The 19,827-nt window shown below is 40.4% G+C and overlaps 1 protein-coding gene across 1 annotated transcript; it reads left to right on the top strand.

Annotated features, from left to right (window-relative positions):
* The first annotated feature begins 1,858 nt into the window (after positions 1–1,858).
* Positions 1,859–17,681, top strand: LOC110515610 (tetraspanin-8). Its single transcript, XM_036956868.1, has 9 exons — positions 1,859–2,116; positions 7,015–7,080; positions 7,347–7,463; positions 7,753–7,827; positions 12,477–12,572; positions 12,818–12,916; positions 13,304–13,414; positions 14,307–14,390; positions 17,176–17,681. The coding sequence occupies exons 1-9, from the start codon at positions 2,057–2,059 to the stop codon at positions 17,302–17,304; spliced, it is 837 nt and encodes a 278-aa protein (XP_036812763.1). The 5' UTR covers positions 1,859–2,056; the 3' UTR covers positions 17,305–17,681.
* Positions 17,682–19,827: the final 2,146 nt, after the last annotated feature.

Here is a 19,827-nt window from a genome sequence, read left to right as displayed (position 1 = left end):
TGGACATACTGTATGTGCTCAGTTACGTAGTTGTTGAACTAATCTGTAACCCAGAAAGGAACAGTTACTCTCCAGTTACTCTACAGCATTTCAAACCCACCTATCCTCGTTGGTTGGCCCTCGCTTCATACTCGTCGCCAAACCCACTGGCTACAGGTTATCTACTAGTCTCTGCTAGGTAAAGCCACGCCTTATCTCAGCTCACAGGTCACCATAGCAGCACCCACTCGTAGCACTCGCTCCAGCAAGTATGTCTCACTGGTCACCCCCAAAAGCCAATTCCTCCTTTGGTCGTCTTTCCTTCCAGTTCTCTGCTGCCAATGACTGGAACGAACTGCAAAAATCTCTGAAGCTGGAGACTCATATCTCCCTCACCTGCTTTAATCACCAGCTGTCAGAGGAGCTCACAGATCACTGCACCGGTACATAGCCCATCTGTAAACAGCCCATCCAACGACCTCCTCCCCATACTGTATTTATCTTGCTCCTTTGCACCCCAGTATCTCTACTTGCACATTCATCTTCTGCACATCTACCATTCCAGTGTTTAATTGCTATATTGTAATTACTTCACCACCATGGCCTATTCATTTCCTTATCTTACCTCATTTGCACTGACTGTATATATACTTTTTGTTTTCTTTTGTTCTACTGTATTGTTGACTATGTTTTGTTTATTCCATGTGTAACTCTGTGTTGTTGTATGTGTCGAATTTCTATGCTTTATCTTGGCCAGGTCGCAGTTGCAAATGAGAACTTGTTCTCAACTAACCTACCTGGTTAAATGAAGGTGAAATGAAATAAATAAAAAATCTAATCCTTAATTTGTACATCCTTTTCCGGTGAATGGGGAATATTCTTGAGTCTGTTCCATTACTATCATATGCTTGAGTCTGTTTCATTGCTATCATATGCTTGAATCTGTTTCATTGCTATCATATGCTTGAGTCTATTCCATTGCTATCATATGCTTGAGTCTGTTCCATTGCTATCATATGCTTGAGTCTGTTCCATTGCTATCATATGCTTGAGTCTGTTCCATTACTATCATATACTTGAGTCTGTTCCATTGCTATCATATGCTTGAGTCTGTTCCATTGCTATCATATGCTTGAGTCTGTTCCATTGCTATCATATGTTTGAGTCTGTTTCATTGCTATCATATGCTTGAATCTGTTTCATTGCTATCATATGCTTGAGTCTATTCCATTGCTATCATATGCTTGAGTCTGTTCCATTGCTATCATATGCTTGAGTCTGTTCCATTGCTATCATATGCTTGAATCTGTTTCATTGCTATCATATGCTTGGGTCTGTTCCGTTACTATCATATGCTTGAGTCTGTTCCGTTACTATCATATGCTTGAGTCTGTTCCATTACTATCTTCCTCTGTACAAAATGTGCTCCAGATGTTTTGCGGGGTTGCATTGACATTGACATTGCTTAACACTTGGCCCTTCTCTGGATTCCTAGAGACCCAATGGGGCTGCTTCTCAAAAAGCACTCTATTCCCTATATAGTGCACTACTTTTTGACCAGGGCCTATAGAGCACTAGGGAATAGGGTGCCATTTTGGTCGCAAGTGGTGAGGTCATAGTTGTCCAGAAATGGCTGATTATGTGATTTCATGTTCACTCAGGCCTCCTTGCTCTGGACTGGACCTCTGGATTCACACAGTGGATGCTTTGTTCTGCCAAGACAACCGATAGGAGGGCAGACAATAAACAGATCAATATTTACAATGTTGTTTGTGCTCCACTGGGCACAAATCTTACTGCCTGGTTCCACATCTCTCTCTAACTTCCGGGAGAGCCCATTTAAAGAAAATACAAGTCAAGTTCATGGGGCGTTGCGTTCATGCGGGCTAGTCCCTCCCATAACACAAAACACCATTGAGCAGCATGTCAACACACTCTCATGTTGAGAAGAAGAAGAAACAGTTAAAGGAATCGGACAATCTATTTTCTGGACATAAAGATCTTGGGCTTCAGCAAGACCAACTCTGAAGTGAACTGCTTATCCAAACTGTTGTTTTTATTATAACCAAATATAGAAATGGGAAGAATACATATCTGCGTAAAACGGACGTTCATTTTCGTCTGTGTCTTGATCTGTGTAAGTGATCGTATTCGAGTAGATAAACCCGTTTTTTTTATAGGAGCATGTCGCCAATTATGAATGTCTTAAATAATATGTTTTTTAATACGACATTATTTGTTTACATTATTGCTGGTTATTTTTTTAACTTCAACGCAAGCAGTGAGAGTTGCAGTTTACACGGGACGGAATAAAGAGTGGTGCCGCTTTCATCAACAATAATGAGCCGATTGTTTTATAGTGCAGTATCAAGACAAGCACTAAAATTAAACTGAAATGTTGTATTTAATGTTGCAATTGGGCTGCTGGGCTTTAATCTTTCACTGGAACACGTTTTTTAGCTTTGGTTTGTGAGTGTGTTCAGCTTACTTATTTATTTTTCGCCTTTTAATTTGGCCCCTATTTGTTTACTAACTGCTAAATATCTTACATTTTTTTGTTATGTTTATTCTCATCTTCAAATAAACCTACTGACCTTAGTTATCACGTTTTTGTCAGAATATTAGGATAGTCAATAACTGATATTAGATTTTTATAACCAGCCGACTAAGTAAATATTTCAGCTATTCCTTTCTTAATCATGTATAATTTCTTAGTCTATTTCTTAGTCTAGATATAATATATGTAAATACAATTTACTGTCTGCTTACAAACCATTTGTAGATGGCGTTGGTCAAATGCATTATTGAAGTTATGAAGAAATGGATCCCTCAACTCCTCTGAAACAAATGACTGTATCAACCTTTACTGTGCATTATCAGTAGAATTCTCAGAATAATACCCTGTACATTGTAATGACTGTATCAACCTTTACTGTGCATTATCAGTAGAATTCTCAGAATAATACCCTGTACATTGTAATGACTGTATCAACCTTTACTGTGCATTATCAGTAGAATTCTCAGTATAATACCCTGTACATTGTAATGATTGTATCAACCTTTACTGTGCATTATCAGTAGAATTCTCAGAATAATACCCTGTACATTGTAATGATTGTATCAACCTTTACTGTGCATTATCAGTAGAATTCTCAGAATAATACCCTGTACATTGTAATGACTGTATCAACCTTTACTGTGCATTATCAGTAGAATTCTCAGTATAATACCCTGTACATTGTAATGATTGTATCAACCTTTACTGTGCATTATCAGTAGAATTCCCAGTATAATACCCTGTACATTGTAATGACTGTATCAACCTTTACTGTGCATTATCAGTAGAATTCTCAGTATAATACCCTGTACATTGTAATGATTGTATCAACCTTTACTGTGCATTATCAGTAGAATTCTCAGAATAATACCCTGTACATTGTAATGACTGTATCAACCTTTACTGTGCATTATCAGTAGAATTCTCAGAATAATATCCTGTACATTGTAATGATTGTATCAACCTTTACTGTGCATTATCAGTAGAATTCTCAGAATAATACCCTGTACATTGTAATGATTGTATCAACCTTTACTGTGCATTATCAGTAGAATTCCCAGTATAATACCCTGTACATTGTAATGATTGTATCAACCTTTACTGTGCATTATCAGTAGAATTCCCAGTATAATACCCTGTACATTGTAATGATTGTATCTACCTTTACTGTGCATTATCAGTAGAATTCTCAGAATAATACCCTGTACATTGTAATGATTGTATCAACATTTACTGTGCATTATCAGTAGAATTCCCAGTATAATACCCTGTACATTGTAATGATTGTATCAACCTTTACTGTGTATTATCAGTAGAATTCTCAGAATAATACCCTGTACATTGTAATGATTGTATCAACCTTTACTGTGTATTATCAGTAGAATTCTCAGAATAATTCCCTGTACATTGTAATGATTGTATCAACCTTTACTGTGCATTATCAGTAGAATTCCCAGTATAATACCCTGTACATTGTAATGATTGTATCAACCTTTACTGTGCATTATCAGTAGAATTCCCAGTATAATACCTTGTACATTGTAATGATTGTATCAACCTTTACTGTGCATTATCAGTAGAATTCTCAGAATAATACCCTGTACATTGTAATGATTGTATCAACCTTTACTGTGCATTATCAGTAGAATTCTCAGTATAATACCCTGTACATTGTAATGACTGTATCAACCTTTACTGTGCATTATCAGTAGAATTCTCAGTATAATACCCTGTACATTGTAATGATTGTATCAACCTTTACTGTGCATTATCAGTAGAATTCTCAGAATAATACCCTGTACATTGTAATGATTGTATCAACCTTTACTGTGCATTATCAGTAGAATTCTCAGTATAATACCCTGTACATTGTAATGACTGTATCAACCTTTACTGTGTATTATCAGTAGAATTCTCAGAATAATACCCTGTACATTGTAATGATTGTATCAACCTTTACTGTGCATTATCAGTAGAATTCCCAGTATAATACCCTGTACATTGTAATGACTGTATCAACCTTTACTGTGCATTATCAGTAGAATTCTCAGTATAATACCCTGTACATTGTAATGACTGTATCAACCTTTACTGTGCATTATCAGTAGAATTCTCAGAATAATACCCTGTACATTGTAATGATTGTATCAACCTTTACTGTGCATTATCTGTAGAATTCTCAGTATAATACCCTGTACATTGTAATGATTGTATCAACCTTTACTGTGTATTATCAGTAGAATTCTCAGAATAATACCCTGTACATTGTAATGATTGTATCAACCTTTACCGTGCATTATCAGTAGAATTCTCAGTATAATACCCTGTACATTGTAATGATTGTATCAACCTTTACTGTGCATTATCAGTAGAATTCTCAGAATAATACCCTGTACATTGTAATGATTGTATCAACCTTTACCGTGCATTATCAGTAGAATTCTCAGTATAATACCCTGTACATTGTAATGACTGTATCAACCTTTACTGTGTATTATCAGTAGAATTCTCAGAATAATACCCTGTACATTGTAATGATTGTATCAACCTTTACTGTGCATTATCAGTAGAATTCCCAGTATAATACCCTGTACATTGTAATGACTGTATCAACCTTTACTGTGCATTATCAGTAGAATTCTCAGTATAATACCCTGTACATTGTAATGACTGTATCAACCTTTACTGTGCATTATCAGTAGAATTCTCAGAATAATACCCTGTACATTGTAATGATTGTATCAACCTTTACTGTGCATTATCTGTAGAATTCTCAGTATAATACCCTGTACATTGTAATGATTGTATCAACCTTTACTGTGTATTATCAGTAGAATTCTCAGAATAATACCCTGTACATTGTAATGATTGTATCAACCTTTACTGTGCATTATCAGTAGAATTCTCAGTATAATACCCTGTACATTGTAATGATTGTATCAACCTTTACTGTGCATTATCAGTAGAATTCTCAGAATAATACCCTGTACATTGTAATGATTGTATCAACCTTTACTGTGCATTATCAGTAGAATTCTCAGTATAATACCCTGTACATTGTAATGATTGTATCAACCTTTACTGTGCATTATCAGTAGAATTCTCAGAATAATACCCTGTACATTGTAATGATTGTATCAACCTTTACTGTGCATTATCAGTAGAATTCTCAGTATAATACCCTGTACATTGTAATGATTGTATCAACCTTTACTGTGCATTATCAGTAGAATTCTCAGAATAATACCCTGTACATTGTAATGATTGTATCAACCTTTACTGTGCATTATCAGTAGAATTCTCAGAATAATATCCTGTACATTGTAATGATTGTATCAACCTTTACTGTGCATTATCAGTAGAATTCTCAGTATAATACCCTGTACATTGTAATGACTGTATCAACCTTTACTGTGCATTATCAGTAGAATTCCCAGTATAATACCCTGTACATTGTAATGATTGTATCAACCTTTACTGTGCATTATCAGTAGAATTCTCAGTATAATACCCTGTACATTGTAATGATTGTATCAACCTTTACTGTGCATTATCAGTAGAATTCTCAGAATAATACCCTGTACATTGTAATGATTGTATCAACCTTTACTGTGCATTATCAGTAGAATTCTCAGAATAATACCCTGTACATTGTAATGATTGTATCAACCTTTACTGTGCATTATCAGTAGAATTCTCAGAATAATACCCTGTACATTGTAATGATTGTATCAACCTTTACTGTGCATTATCAGTATAATTCCCAGTATAATACCCTGTACATTGTAATGATTGTATCAACCTTTACTGTGCATTATCAGTAGAATTCTCAGTATAATACCCTGTACATTGTAATGATTGTATCAACCTTTACTGTGCATTATCAGTAGAATTCTCAGTATAATACCCTGTACATTGTAATGATTGTATCAACATTTACTGTGCATTATCAGTAGAATTCCCAGTATAATACGCTGTACATTGTAATGATTGTATCAACCTTTACTGTACATTATCAGTATAATTCCAGTATAATACCCTGTACATTGTAATGACGGTATCAACCTTTACTGTGCATTATCAGTATAATTCCCAGTATAATACCCTGTACATTGTAATGATTGTATCAACCTTTACTGTGCATTATCAGTAGAATTCCCAGTATAATACCCTGTACATTGTAATGACTGTATCAACCTTTACAGTGCATTATCAGTAGAATTCCCAGTATAATACCCTGTACATTGTAATGATTGTATCAACCTTTACTGTGCATTATCAGTAGAATTCCCAGTATAATACCCTGTACATTGTAATGATTGTATCAACCTTTACTGTGCATTATCAGTAGAATTCTCAGAATAATACCCTGTACATTGTAATGATTGTATCAACCTTTACTGTGCATTATCAGTAGAATTCTCAGAATAATACCCTGTACATTGTAATGATTGTATCATGTGTTGTATTCTCTTCAGATCATCAGCACCCTCTTGCTGGCCATCACATTATTTGGACATGGGTACTTCCACCAATCAGAAGAAGTAATTCTGTTTTTTTTATAGTTCTTATTACATTTACTAATTATATCATATTGATTTCATTATAATAATGCTGTGTCCATCTAGCTTGGTCCCAGATCTGTTTGTGCTGTCTTTCCAACTGTTTAGCATGACAACAACCATAGGAGTTGGCTATAGAGCATAAACAGATCTGAGACCAGGCTAGAATCCAGCAGTATCATTGTAATATTATGATTATAAACCCACAGTTGCCATTTCATTAATTTGGCTTGTCTTCCTATGCACAGATAGAGGATATTCTGCCTGGGATAGTAGTTCTGTATGTCCTAGAAGCAGCAACCCTGGTCCTGTCAATCTTTGGTGTCTATGGCGCTCGGAAGGAGAAGAAATGGGCTGTGGTTCTGGTAAGCCTGCCGAGACCTGTCTCAAAGTGTTAGCCTGATCTCAGATCTGTTGGTTTGTCTTGGATAATTATCATAAGTGTTCGTTAGACAGCACAAACAGATCTGGGATCTGGCTACCGACTTGACTTCTCTGCTGCAAACTGTTCCTTTCTGACAGGTAATGGCATGCCATACAACTCAACTGAAACCAGTCAACACTTTCCCCATGACATGTTTCCCAAAAAGCGTGATAAGTTTGAATGAACCTTTAGTATTGATTTTGCTTGACAACTCCAATATGTGTGTGTAGTTTTCTGTAGGTATGTCACTGGCCAGCCTATACCTGTTTGTGGAGTGTGTGAACGCATATCATTCCAAACACGAGGTACAGTAGTCTATATATATATATATACACACACAGGTAACTGTCAAAATAATGGAAAACACCAACATAAAGTGGTTTAATAGGGCGTTGGGGCACCACGAGCCAGAACAGCTTTACTGCACCTTGTCATAGATTCTACAAGTGTCTAGAAGTCTATTGGAGTGATGCGAGACCATTCTTTCACAAGAAATTCCCTAATTTGGTGTTTTGTTGATGGAAAACGCTGTCTCAGGAGCTGCTTCAGAATATCACATAAGTGTTCAATTGGGATTGAGATCTGGTGACTGAGACAGCAATGGCCTATTTATTTATTTATTTATTTTATTTTACCTTTATTCAACCAGGTAGGCTAGTTGAGAACACCTTTATTTAACCAGGTCGGCCAGTTGAGAACACCTTTATTTAACCAGGTAGGCTAGTTGAGAACAAGTTCTCATTTGCAACTGCGACCTGACCAAGATAAAGCATAGCAGTGTGAACAGACAACACAGAGTTACACATGGAGTAAACAATTAACAAGTCAATAACACAGTAGAAAAAAAAGAGAGTCTATATACATTGTGTGCAAAAGGCATGAGGAGGTAGGCGAATAATTGCAATTTTGCAGATTAACACTGGAGTGATAAATGATCAGATGGTCATGTACAGGTAGAGATATTGGTGTGCAAAAGAGCAGAAAAGTAAATAAATAAAAACAGTATGGGGATGAGGTAGGTAAAATTGGGTGGGCTATTTACCGATAGACTATGTACAGCTGCAGTGATCGGTTAGCTGCTCAGATAGCAGATGTTTGAAGTTGGTGAGGGAGATAAAAGTCTCCAACTTCAGCGATTTTTGCAATTCGTTCCAGTCACAGGCAGCAGAGAATTGGAACGAAAGGCAGCCAAATGAGGTGTTGGCTTTAGGGATGATCAGTGAGATACACTTGCTGGAGCCCGTGCTACGGGTGGGTGTTGCCATCGTGACCAGTGAGCTGAGATAAGGCGGAGCTTTACCTAGCATGGACTTGTAGATGACCTGGGGCCAGTGGGTCTGGCGACAAATATGTAGCGAGGGCCAGCCGACTAGAGCATACAGGTCGCAGTGGTGGGTGGTATAAGGTGCTTTAGTAACAAAACGGATGGCATTGTGATAAACTGCATCCAGTTTGCTGAGAAGAGTGTTGGAAGCTATTTTGTAGATGACATCGCCGAAGTCGAGGATCGGTAGGATAGTCCGTTTTACTAGGGTAAGTTTGGCGGCGTGAGTGAAGGAGGCTTTCTTGCAGAATAGAAAGCCGACTCTAGATTTGATTTTAGATTGGAGATGTTTGATATGAGTCTGGAAGGAGAGTTTACAGTCTAGCCAGACACCTAGGTACTTATAGATGTCCACATATTCAAGGTCGGAACCATCCAGGGTGGTGATGCTAGTCGGGCGTGCGGGTGCAGGCAGCGAACGGTTGAAAAGCATGCATTTGGTTTTACTAGCGTTTAAGAGCAGTTGGAGGCCACGGAAGGAGTGTTGTATGGCATTGAAGCTCGTTTGGAGGTTAGATAGCACAGTGTCCAAGGACTGGCCGGAAGTATACAGAATGGTGTCGTCTGCGTAGAGTTGGATCAGGGAATCTCCCGCAGCAAGAGCAACATCATTAATATATACAGAGAAAAGAGTTGGCCCGAGAATTGAACCCTGTGGCACCCCCATAGAGAATGCCAGAGGACCGGACAGCATGCCCTCCGATTTGACACACTGAACTCTGTCTGCAAAGTAGTTGGTGAACCAGGCAAGGCAGTCATCAGAAAAACCGAGGCTACTGAGTCTGCCGATAAGAAGATGGTGATTGACAGAGTCGAAAGCCTTGGCAAGGTCGATGAAGACGGCTGCACAGTACTGTCTTTTATCGATGGCGGTTATGATATTGTTTAGTACCTTGAGCGTGGCTGAGGTGCACCCGTGACCGGCTCGGAAACCAGATTGCACAGCGGAGAAGGTACGGTGGGATTCGAGATGGTCAGTGACCTGTTTGTTGACTTGGCTTTCGAATACCTTAGATAGGCAGGGCAGGATGGATATAGGTCTGTAACAGTTTGGGTCCAGGGTGTCTCCCCCTTTGAAGAGGGGGATGACTGCGGAAGCTTTCCAATCCTTGGGGATCTCAGACGATATGAAAGAGAGGTTGAACAGGCTGGTAATAGGGGTTGCGACAATGGCGGCGGATAGTTTCAGAAATAGAGGGTCCAGATTGTCAAGCCCAGCTGATTTTTACGGGTCCAGGTTTTGCAGCTCTTTCAGAACATCTGCTATCTGGATTTGGGTAAAGGAGAACCTGGAGAGGCTTGGGCGAGTAGCTGCGGGGGGGGCGGAGCTGTTGGCCGAGGTTTTAGTAGCCAGGAGGAAGGCATGGCCAGCCGTTGAGAAATGCTTGTTGAAGTTTTCGATAATCATGGATTTATCGGTGGTGACCGTGTTACCTAGCCTCAGTGCAGTGGGCAGCTGGGAGGAGGTGCTCTTGTTCTCCATGGACTTCACAGTGTCCCAGAACTTTTTGGAGTTGGAGCTACAGGATGCAAATTTCTGCCTGAAGAAGCTGGCCTTAGCTTTCCTGACTGACTGCGTGTATTGGTTCCTGACTTCCCTGAACAGTTGCATATCGCGGGGACTATTCGATGCTATTGCAGTCCGCCAGAGGATGTTTTTGTGCTGGTCGAGGGCAGTCAGGTCTGGAGTGAACCAAGGGCTATATCTGTTCTTAGTTCTGCATTTTTTGAACGGAGCATGCTTATCTAAAATGGTGAGGAAGTTACTTTTAAATAATGACCAGGCATCCTCAACTGACGGGATGAGGTCAATGTCCTTCCAGGATACCCGGGCCAGGTCGATTAGAAAGGCCTGCTCACAGAAGTGTTTTAGGGAGCGTTTGACAGTGATGAGGGGTGGTCGTTTGACTGTGGCTCCGTAGCGGTTACAGGCAATGAGGCAGTGATCGCTGAGATCCTGGTTGAAGACAGCGGAGGTGTATTTGGAGGGCCAGTTGGTCAGGATGACGTCTATGAGGGTGCCCTTGTTTACAGATTTAGGGTTGTACCTGGTGGGTTCCTTGATGATTTGTGTGAGATTGAGGGCATCTAGCTTAGATTGTAGGACTGCCGGGGTGTTAAGCATATCCCAGTTTAGGTCACCTAACAGAACAAACTCTGAAGCTAGATGGGGGGCGATCAATTCACAAATGGTGTCCAGGGCACAGCTGGGAGCTGAGGGGGGTCAGTAGCAGGCGGCAACAGTGAGAGACTTATTTCTGGAGAGAGTATTTTTTTAAATTAGTAGTTCGAACTGTTTGGGTATGGACCTGGAAAGTATGACATTACTTTGCAGGCTATCTCTGCAGTAGACTGCAACTCCTCCCCCTTTGGCAGTTCTATCTTGACAGAACATTTTATCGTTGGGTATGGAAATCTCAGAATTTTTGGTGGCCTTCCTGAGCCAGGATTCAGACACGGCAAGGACATCAGGGTTAGCAGAGTGTGCTAAAGCAGTGAGTAAAACAAACTTAGGGAGGAGGCTTCTGATGTTGACATGCATGAAACCAAGGCTTTTTCGATCACAGAAGTCAACAAATGAGGGTGCCTAGGGACATGCAGGGCCTGGGTTTACCTCCACATCACCCGCGGAACAGAGGAGTAGTATGAGGGTGCGGCTAAAAGCTATCAAAACTAGTCGCCTAGAGCGTTGGGGACAAAGAATAAAAGGAGCAGACTTCTGGGCATGGTAGAATATATTCAGGGCATAATGCGCAGACAGGGGTATGGTGGGGTGCGGGGTACAGCGGAGGTAAGCCCAGACAGTAATGATGATAAGAGAGGTTGTATCTCTGGACATGCTGGTTGTAATGGGTGAGGTCACCGTATGTGTGGGAGGTGGGACAAAGGAGGTATCAGGGGTATGAAGAGTGGAACTAGGGGCTCCATTGTAAACTATGGTTTTACATCGATCGTTTTCATGCTCATCAAACCATTCAGTGAACACTCATACCCTTTGGATGGCAGCATATCGTCCTTTTTTATTTAACCTTTTTTAACCTTTATTTAACTAGGCAAGTCAGTTAAGAACACATTCTTATTTACAATGACGGCCTACTTGTAAAGCCCCCTTGGTCAAACCCTCCCCTAACCCAGACAACGCTGGGCCAATGGGACTCCCGATCACGGCCGGTTATGATACAGTGGTGATCCCGCTAGCACTGCGATGCAGTGCCTTAGACCGCTGCACCACTCGGGAGCCCTAGCCATGGGGAAGTAGCCATGGTAGCCAAAATCATTTTCATACTGTACATGACCCAAAGCATGATGGGATATTAATTGCTTAATTAACTCAGGAACCACACCTGTGTGGAAGCACCTGCTTTTAATATACTCCGTGTCCCTCATTTACTCAGGGGTTTCCATTAGTTTTGGCAGTTACCTGTTTATATCTTCATTTTCTAATTCAACCTTGAGACAATGTTTGTTTGCTGTTCTGGTGAAAAGATATTTGAGAAGTTATTGTATGATGGTGCAATGCATCTGATTCTTGATAATTCAATGTACTGTATCTGTCCATTTCAAATTCAGAGCTGATTATAGGTTTCAGCTGTGACTATAACACTCAATGTAAACTTGATTCATTTCAAGATGGAGGAGTTAACCAGAGAGGAACATCTAGCGATGATGCCTCTGAGTGGAGCGAAACAAACTGATATAGAAACGTTATACAACATACAGACTAACGTAAGTCACCTTCATTTAATGCTTCTTATTGTCTCTGCTTGTGCCAATTCAAAGTCCCAGAGTGCCAATTCAATGTATGTGTGTCTTTAGGGACAGTTTTCCATATTATGTAAACCAAGGCCTGGACTAAAAACACTTTCATTGGAGATTTCTCCATGGAGGTTTCTCCAGGCCTTAACTATATATGGTAATTGTTTGCCTAATTGTTTTTAAAATGCCTGTTGTGCTGTTTCCTTCACTTTCAGTTCAAATGCTGTGGGCTCGTACAAGGCTACCAAGACTGGGGCACAGACATCCCCCTCTCCTGTCTCTGTTCTGATGAGGACTCAACAGACTTTAAATGTGTGAGTCTGCTGTGTTAAACAAGTTAACTTGTTGTTGTTGTTGTTGGTGATGATGTTGTTGTTGTGTGTATGCTGAGGAGGATTTGATTCAGTGTGTCAGTCTGTGTTAAATAAATATGTATTTTGGTAAGAGCAATACATTTTTTTTATTCTATTATCTTTAAAATGTGTTTTTAAAACCAAAATAAAAAAAGAGACGATAAAGGACAGTGACAATACAACCATAAATAAACTGAGGAAGATGTACATGACAATACTCTAAAAGACCAACAAATACCATAGAACACATTTGAACCAGACACATAATGGCTGCCATGCTGTAGCCTAGTAAGAAATCATGCAGCTAAAGTAAAGCACTGTTTTAAACCATCTCACATTCTATTTCAGGTTGCTCGTGGTAACAATACAAGATTTGTTATTCACTATCCCAACAGTGATATGTCTGAGGATGATGACCACAAGGGATTAATGGATGAACACATGCTGGTATATGAAAAGGTAAAAACATGCCATTCCACTACACCAGGGATGGGCAACTGGCGGCCATTTTGAAGGCCCTCAGATCAACTAGCCCTCAGATCAACTAGCCCATGTCAGATAATATCTTTTAGATGGCTAAATTAGGTTAGCAGACAGTTATCTAAACCTGTTATCGTGGTCAAATTACTACCCATGGGGCCCTCATTGATGTGGTTAGTCAGTCTCACTATGATGTCATATTAAAAACGGCATACATTTCTCACCACCCCATGGAAAAAATTTGTAGAATTGCAGGAAATTATCTGTAAAAGAGCTCATTTTCCTCTGCCCCATGGCAAAATGTGTAGAATTGCAGGAAATTATCTGTAAAAGAGCTCATTTTCCTCTGCCCCATGGCAAAATGTGTAGAATTGCAGGAAATTATCTGTGAAACAGCTCATTTTCCTCTGCCCCATGGCAAAATGTGTAGAATTGCAGGAAATTATCTGTGAAACAGCTCATTTTCCTCTGCCCCATGGCAAAATGTGTAGAATTGCAGGAAATTATCTGTAAAACAGCTCATTTTCCTCTGCCCCATGGCAAAATGTATAGAATTGCAGCAAACTTGCTTTAAAACGGCAACATTTTCTCTACACCCCAAGTTAAAATGCGCAGAATTACACCATTTTTAAAATGCATCTGCTGTCAAGAGGGTGCAACTAAACTGTTTTGCTCGTAATTTTGCTCAAAGTGTTTTGCTGGCAGCTGTGTATCCACTAGAATATCATAATTCTAGTTGGCTCTATAGAGATGACTTGTACAGTACTCATTGATACAATAAACTGATGTTTGTTTAAGTTCTGATATAATACAGAGCTGTATACTCTTGTTTTTCACACAAAATGACAAACTCTTAATTGTTCATTTTCAGCCATGTCTTCCCATCCTGATCTCTGTCGAGAGCTATGCAATCAGCCTGGGAATAGGAACATTAGTAGCACTGACAGCATTATGGGTATGCATTTCTAATATATTTCTGTACTATTTAACTAGGGCCGAGCCTTGCCATTCTGCCTCCATAGGCAAGACCAAAAAATACCAACCCCGCAAAACTAGAATAGTCCCGTAAGCAAAATGCCGTCTAAAAGACAGATGAATGAAAGTTGAAGATTTTACACATGTTGAAGATGTGTATTTTACACATGTTGAAATCATGCACATTGTTGGTTCTGAATGAAAGTTGAGAATAAGTCATTTATAGAAATCTATGTTTGGGCCAAATCAAGGCTGGTCCAGACCGGACAGAATCTGAACCAAACATGATTGGTTCAGATTTGGTCTGGACCAAAACAAATGTTGGATGTGGAAATCAAGGCCGGTCCTGAACTGCTGCAAATAAAGTTGTATAAAAGGTGTCACCTGAAGCCTACAGTTTGGCCTGAAATTGAATTTTATGAATGCCCATCTACAGTGCATTCGGAAAGTATTCAGACCCCTAATCTTTTTCCCCCCAAAATTACGTTACAGCATTATTCTAAAATGGATCTGGTCCATTCAAGGTCCCCAAGGACACAATGGCATCCATCATTCTTAAATGGAAGAAGTGTGGAACCACCAAGACTCTTCCTAGAACCGCCCAGCCAAACTGAGTAATTGGGGGAGAAGGGCTTAGGTCAGGGAAGTGACCAAGAACACAATGGTCACTCTGACAGACCTCTAAAGTTCCTCTGTGGAAATGGGAAAACCTTCCAGAAGGATAACCATCTGCAGCACTTCACCAATCAGGCCTTTATGATAGAGTGGCCAGACTTACGTTTGGAGTTTGCCAAAAGGCATCTAAAGGACTCTTACCATGAGAAACAAGATTATCTGGTCTGATGAAATCAAGATTGAACTCTATGGCCTGAATGCCAAGCATCACGTCTGGAGGAAACCTGGCATCATCCCTACTGTGAAGCATGGCAGTGGCAGCATCATGCTGTGGGGATGTTTTTCAGTCCAGGGACTGAGAGACTAGTCAGCATCGAGGGAAAGATGAACGGAGCAAAGTGCACAGGGATCCTTGATGAAAATCTGCTCCAGAGCCCTCAGGATCTCAGACTGGGGCGAAGGTTCAGCTTCCAACAGGACAACGAGCCTAAGCACATAGCCAAGACAACGTAGGAGTGGCTTTGGGACAAGTCTCTGAATGTCCTCGAGGGGCCCAGTGAGAGCCCAGACTTGAACCCGATCTAACATCTCTGGAGAGACCTGAAAATAGCTGTGCAGCGCTATCCAACCTGACAGAGCTTGAGAGGATCTGCAGAGAAGAATGGGAGAAACTCCCCAAATATTGTAGTGTTATATCCAAGAAGACTTGAGACTGTAATTACTGCCAAAGGTGCTTCAACAAAGTACTGAGTAAAGGGTCTGGATACCTATGGAAATGTGTTCATTCAGTTTTTTATTTTTAATAAATTAGGAACATTTTCCCCCAAAAATGTTGCTTTGTCATTATGGGATATTGTGTGTAGATTGATGAGGGAAAAAAACAATTTAATAATTTTTTTGAATAAGGCTGTAACATAACATTTTGAAAAAGTCAAAGGGTGTGAATACTCTCTGAATGCATCGTATGTGGTAAGCCTACCGTTTTGTAAAACACATAAAAACGACATCCGAACAGGACCAAAAAAAGACCAAAACCAAAACAAATATGTCGTCTCGGGCTTACTGGGGTGTGGGGTGTAGCTTACCATGTCGCCCGCAATGGAATTGTATGAATGCCCATCCATGTGGTAGGCCCACCTTTGGAAAACATTGGCTTTATTAGTCCTGATTCCTGTGACTAACCAATTTGGCAATTTAAGCCCTGAATATCAGCTACCCAACTTTATCAGGAGTTCTCAGGAGCCCATTGTCAATATTTTAGTTTTCACTGTGATCAGCTTGTCAAAAATGGACAGATACAAACCTGAAACCACTGATCTTGACAACGGGATGAAACTCCTGGACAACAGCTGTGATTATTCATTTCACTTTGACCTGTCCTGGTTTTAGAATATGTTGTTTGTTATAATGACAGCAAATTTTCTATTTGATTGACCTCCGTTTAGGTTAGGCTATTTGATTGACCTCCGTTTAGGTCAAGCTATTTGATTGACCTCCGTTTAGGTCAGGCTATTTGATTGACCTCCGTTTAGGTTAGGCTATTTGATTGACCTCCGTTTAGGTTAGGCTATTTGATTGACCTCCGTTTAGGTTAGGCTATTTGATTGACCTCCGTTTAGGTCAGGCTATTTGATTGACCTCCGTTTAGGTCAGGCTATTTGATTGACCTCCGTTTAGGTTAGGCTATTTGATTGACCTCCGTTTAGGTCAGGCTATTTGATTGACCTCCGTTTAGGTTAGGCTATTTGATTGACCTCCGTTTAGGTTAGGCTATTTGATTGACCTCCGTTTAGGTCAGGCTATTTGATTGACCTCCGTTTAGGTTAGGCTATTTGATTGACCTCCGTTTAGGTCAGGCTATTTGATTGACCTCCGTTTAGGTTAGGCTATTTGATTGACCTCCGTTTAGGTTAGGCTATTTGAAAATTGTCCATAGTTTTTTATGTGGATTTTTCAATTCAGGAAGTGAATTTCAATTGACTCTACCTGAATTTAAAACTTAATTGAACCAAACGCTGTTCCCTACTCTTTTTTTTACCATAGGTTTTGAGTGTAGGCCTATTAGACTGAACCATCATCTCTTACACTCAGCATCTGGTCACCTGCTCCGTCAATCCTGACTGAACCATTACTGTGTGTCTGGTCCTCAGGATGTTGGAGTTGTCCTGGCCATCACAATACTCTGCCAGATGAGAAGAAAGGTTGATGTGCCACCTGTGATCTTCACCTTTCAACCACCTCAATACAGAGAGCTGTGTGACACAGCAGAGAGTGTCTGACATGAAATGGTCCTCTTATGAAGGATACTCAATGCACTAGCCTGAGTGCCAGTCTGTTTGTGCCATCATGACAACTCCGGTCACTCATTTGTGTCAAGCCAAACATGACAATGGGTGACAAAGAGTTGGCTTGGCAATGACAGCAATGGAGTTGTCATTGGCCAGACCACAAACATATCTGGGATCAGGCTAGCAATGCATCCATATTATGTACATACTCATAACACACATGAAAGGACAACTCAGGACATTATTAGACATTAGACATCTCTACTGTGTTGTCCAAAGTATTACTGTTCAACTGATTAACCATTTAACCATTGTAGTGCCTCAGTGTTGGTTACAGTGTCTTGAATAAAGGGACAAGCATCTTTTAACATTATGTTCCTTTTATTCGACAACCAACATCTCTTAAAAATATTCCTCTTTTCCTCCTGTTCTCTCCTCTCATCCTCCGCTCTTCCTCTTTTCCTCCTGTTCTCTCCTCTCATCCTCCTCTCTTCCTCTTTTCATCCTGTGCTCTCCTCTCATCCTTCTCTCTCTTCCTCTTTTCATCCTGTTCTCTCCTCTCATCCTCCTCTCTCTTCCTCTTTTCATCCTGTTCTCTCCTCTCATCCTCCTCTCTCTTCCTCTTTTCATCCTGTTCTCTCCTCTCATCCTTCTCTCTCTTCCTCTTTTCCTCCTGTTCTCTCCTCTCATCCTCCTCTCTCTTCCTCTTTTCCTCCTGTTCTCTCCTCTCATCCTCCTCTCTCTTCCTCTTTTCATCCTGTTCTCTCCTCTCATCCTCCTCTCTCTTCCTCTTTTCATCCTGTTCTCTCCTCTCATCCTCCTCTCTCTTCCTCTTTTCATCCTGTGCTCTCCTCATCCTCATCTCTCTTCTTCTTTTCCTCCTGTTCTCATCTCTCTTCGTCTTTTCCTCCTGTTCTCTCCTCTCATCCTCCTCTCTCTTCCTCTTTTCCTCCTGTTCTCTCCTCTCATCCTCATCTCTCTTCCTCTTTTCCTCCTGTTCTCTCCTCTCATCCTCCTCTCTCTTCCTCTTTTCCTCCTGTTCTCTCCTCTCATCCTCCTCTCTCTTCCTCTTTTCCTCCTGTTCTCTCCTCTCATCCTCCTCTCTCTTCCACTTTTCCTCCTGTTCTCTCCTCATCCTCCTCTCTTCCTCTCTTCTTTCCCTGTTTCACCCTCTTCTCCTCCTGTTTTCTCCTCTCATCCTGTCTTTCACACTCCCTCAGCTCTTTCTCTCTCCTCTTCTGGTTCTGCCTTCTCTGTCTTTGTCTCTGCTTCCTTTCTCTTCCTCTCCCCCTTCTCTTGTTTCTTCAACTTGTCTTTCTCTTTCTTCCCACTGAATACAGTCTGACACAGGGGGAAAAGTTGATTAAAACAATGAAGACGTAATGAAGGACTCTAAACTGTATGAGATTAGACCAGTGGTTGTACCACTTTAGCTATCATTCCACTCCTTGCCACTCCTTGTCATGCTAAACATTTGGCATGTGACACGAAGTACAAGGGGTGGAATGTTCACTCAACAGACTGGCACCCAGGCTACTGTAGTACATACTCATAATATCATTTTACGTTCATTCAATAAACTACTTTGTTCTATTTGCCTGTGTGGCAGAAGTTTCCTTGGCAACGTTCTGCGATGCTGTGGTTCCATTGTCATGGCTCCCCAAATGTCCTGCATTTTACTGTAAAATCACAGGAGGGCAGTAGATATTAACTCATCAAGTTAGTTAGATGCACACATCCTAGAGAGAGGGGCCTAGCCTGTTCCCAGATCTGTTTGTGTTATCATGTGTTTGGCATGACAAGCAGAGGCATGATGGCACAAACAGACTGGTTCCCAGGCTAAGAAGGGCCCCTGATACTTCTACAGATACTTCTATCAGTAGCATTTCATCTGTCTACAAACCCTAACTCTAACCTTAACCCTAATCCTTATTTTAAACCTTTCCCTAACCGTAACTTTAGCAAGCAGTTGCTATGAACAGATAGTTTGTTTGTTATCCCCTGTTTTTCACAGCAGGAAAACATTTAAATTATGATGTGGATCATAATTAATGGACATTTTTTGTAGGGGTTGGTACATTTTTCATCAGGGCAAATCAAGTCTGACATTTTTTAAGTGGAAATTACAAACTTTAGAATACTTTTTTAAACCTTGAATACACTACAAGTCTGCATTTTCTGATGTGCAGGAAAATTCTCATCAACAACAGGATGATCAAATTAAGATCCGTCATCTGTTTGAGGATCTGAAGAGCATCTACAGATGGACTATCCAATAACCTAGATTAAGAAGAGTCTTTACTACTGGTGCATGGTTGTGTTTCCATTGCTTTTCATGTCCTGCAAGTCAATGATGGTATTAAGCACGTCAATAGTCTCTCTCAGATGCATGTTCTCTTCCTTAATTGCATTTCTCTCAGTGCTCCACCCCCTCTTTCCTCCTCTCCCTCCTGTCCCACTCTCTGCTCATCCAGGTCCATTACCCACTCTTCTCTCTTCTTGTTCTTCTCCTCC

The sequence above is a fragment of the Oncorhynchus mykiss genome, chromosome 21 (assembly GCF_013265735.2).
Source record: "Oncorhynchus mykiss isolate Arlee chromosome 21, USDA_OmykA_1.1, whole genome shotgun sequence".
NCBI classification, from domain to species: Eukaryota; Metazoa; Chordata; class Actinopteri; order Salmoniformes; family Salmonidae; genus Oncorhynchus; species Oncorhynchus mykiss.
Note: the sequence above shows the minus strand (reverse complement) of the source record. Positions and strands in the feature narration are given on the sequence as shown.

Coding starts and splice junctions, on each gene's coding strand:
- LOC110515610 (XM_036956868.1), top strand. CDS start 2,057: ATGGGAAGAATACATATCTGCGTAAAACGGACGTTCATTTTCGTCTGT. Junction 7,828..12,476: donor CATATCATTCCAAACACGAG/GTACAGTAGTCT, acceptor ATTCATTTCAAG/ATGGAGGAGTTAACCAGAGA. Junction 12,917..13,303: donor ACTCAACAGACTTTAAATGT/GTGAGTCTGCTG, acceptor ATTCTATTTCAG/GTTGCTCGTGGTAACAATAC.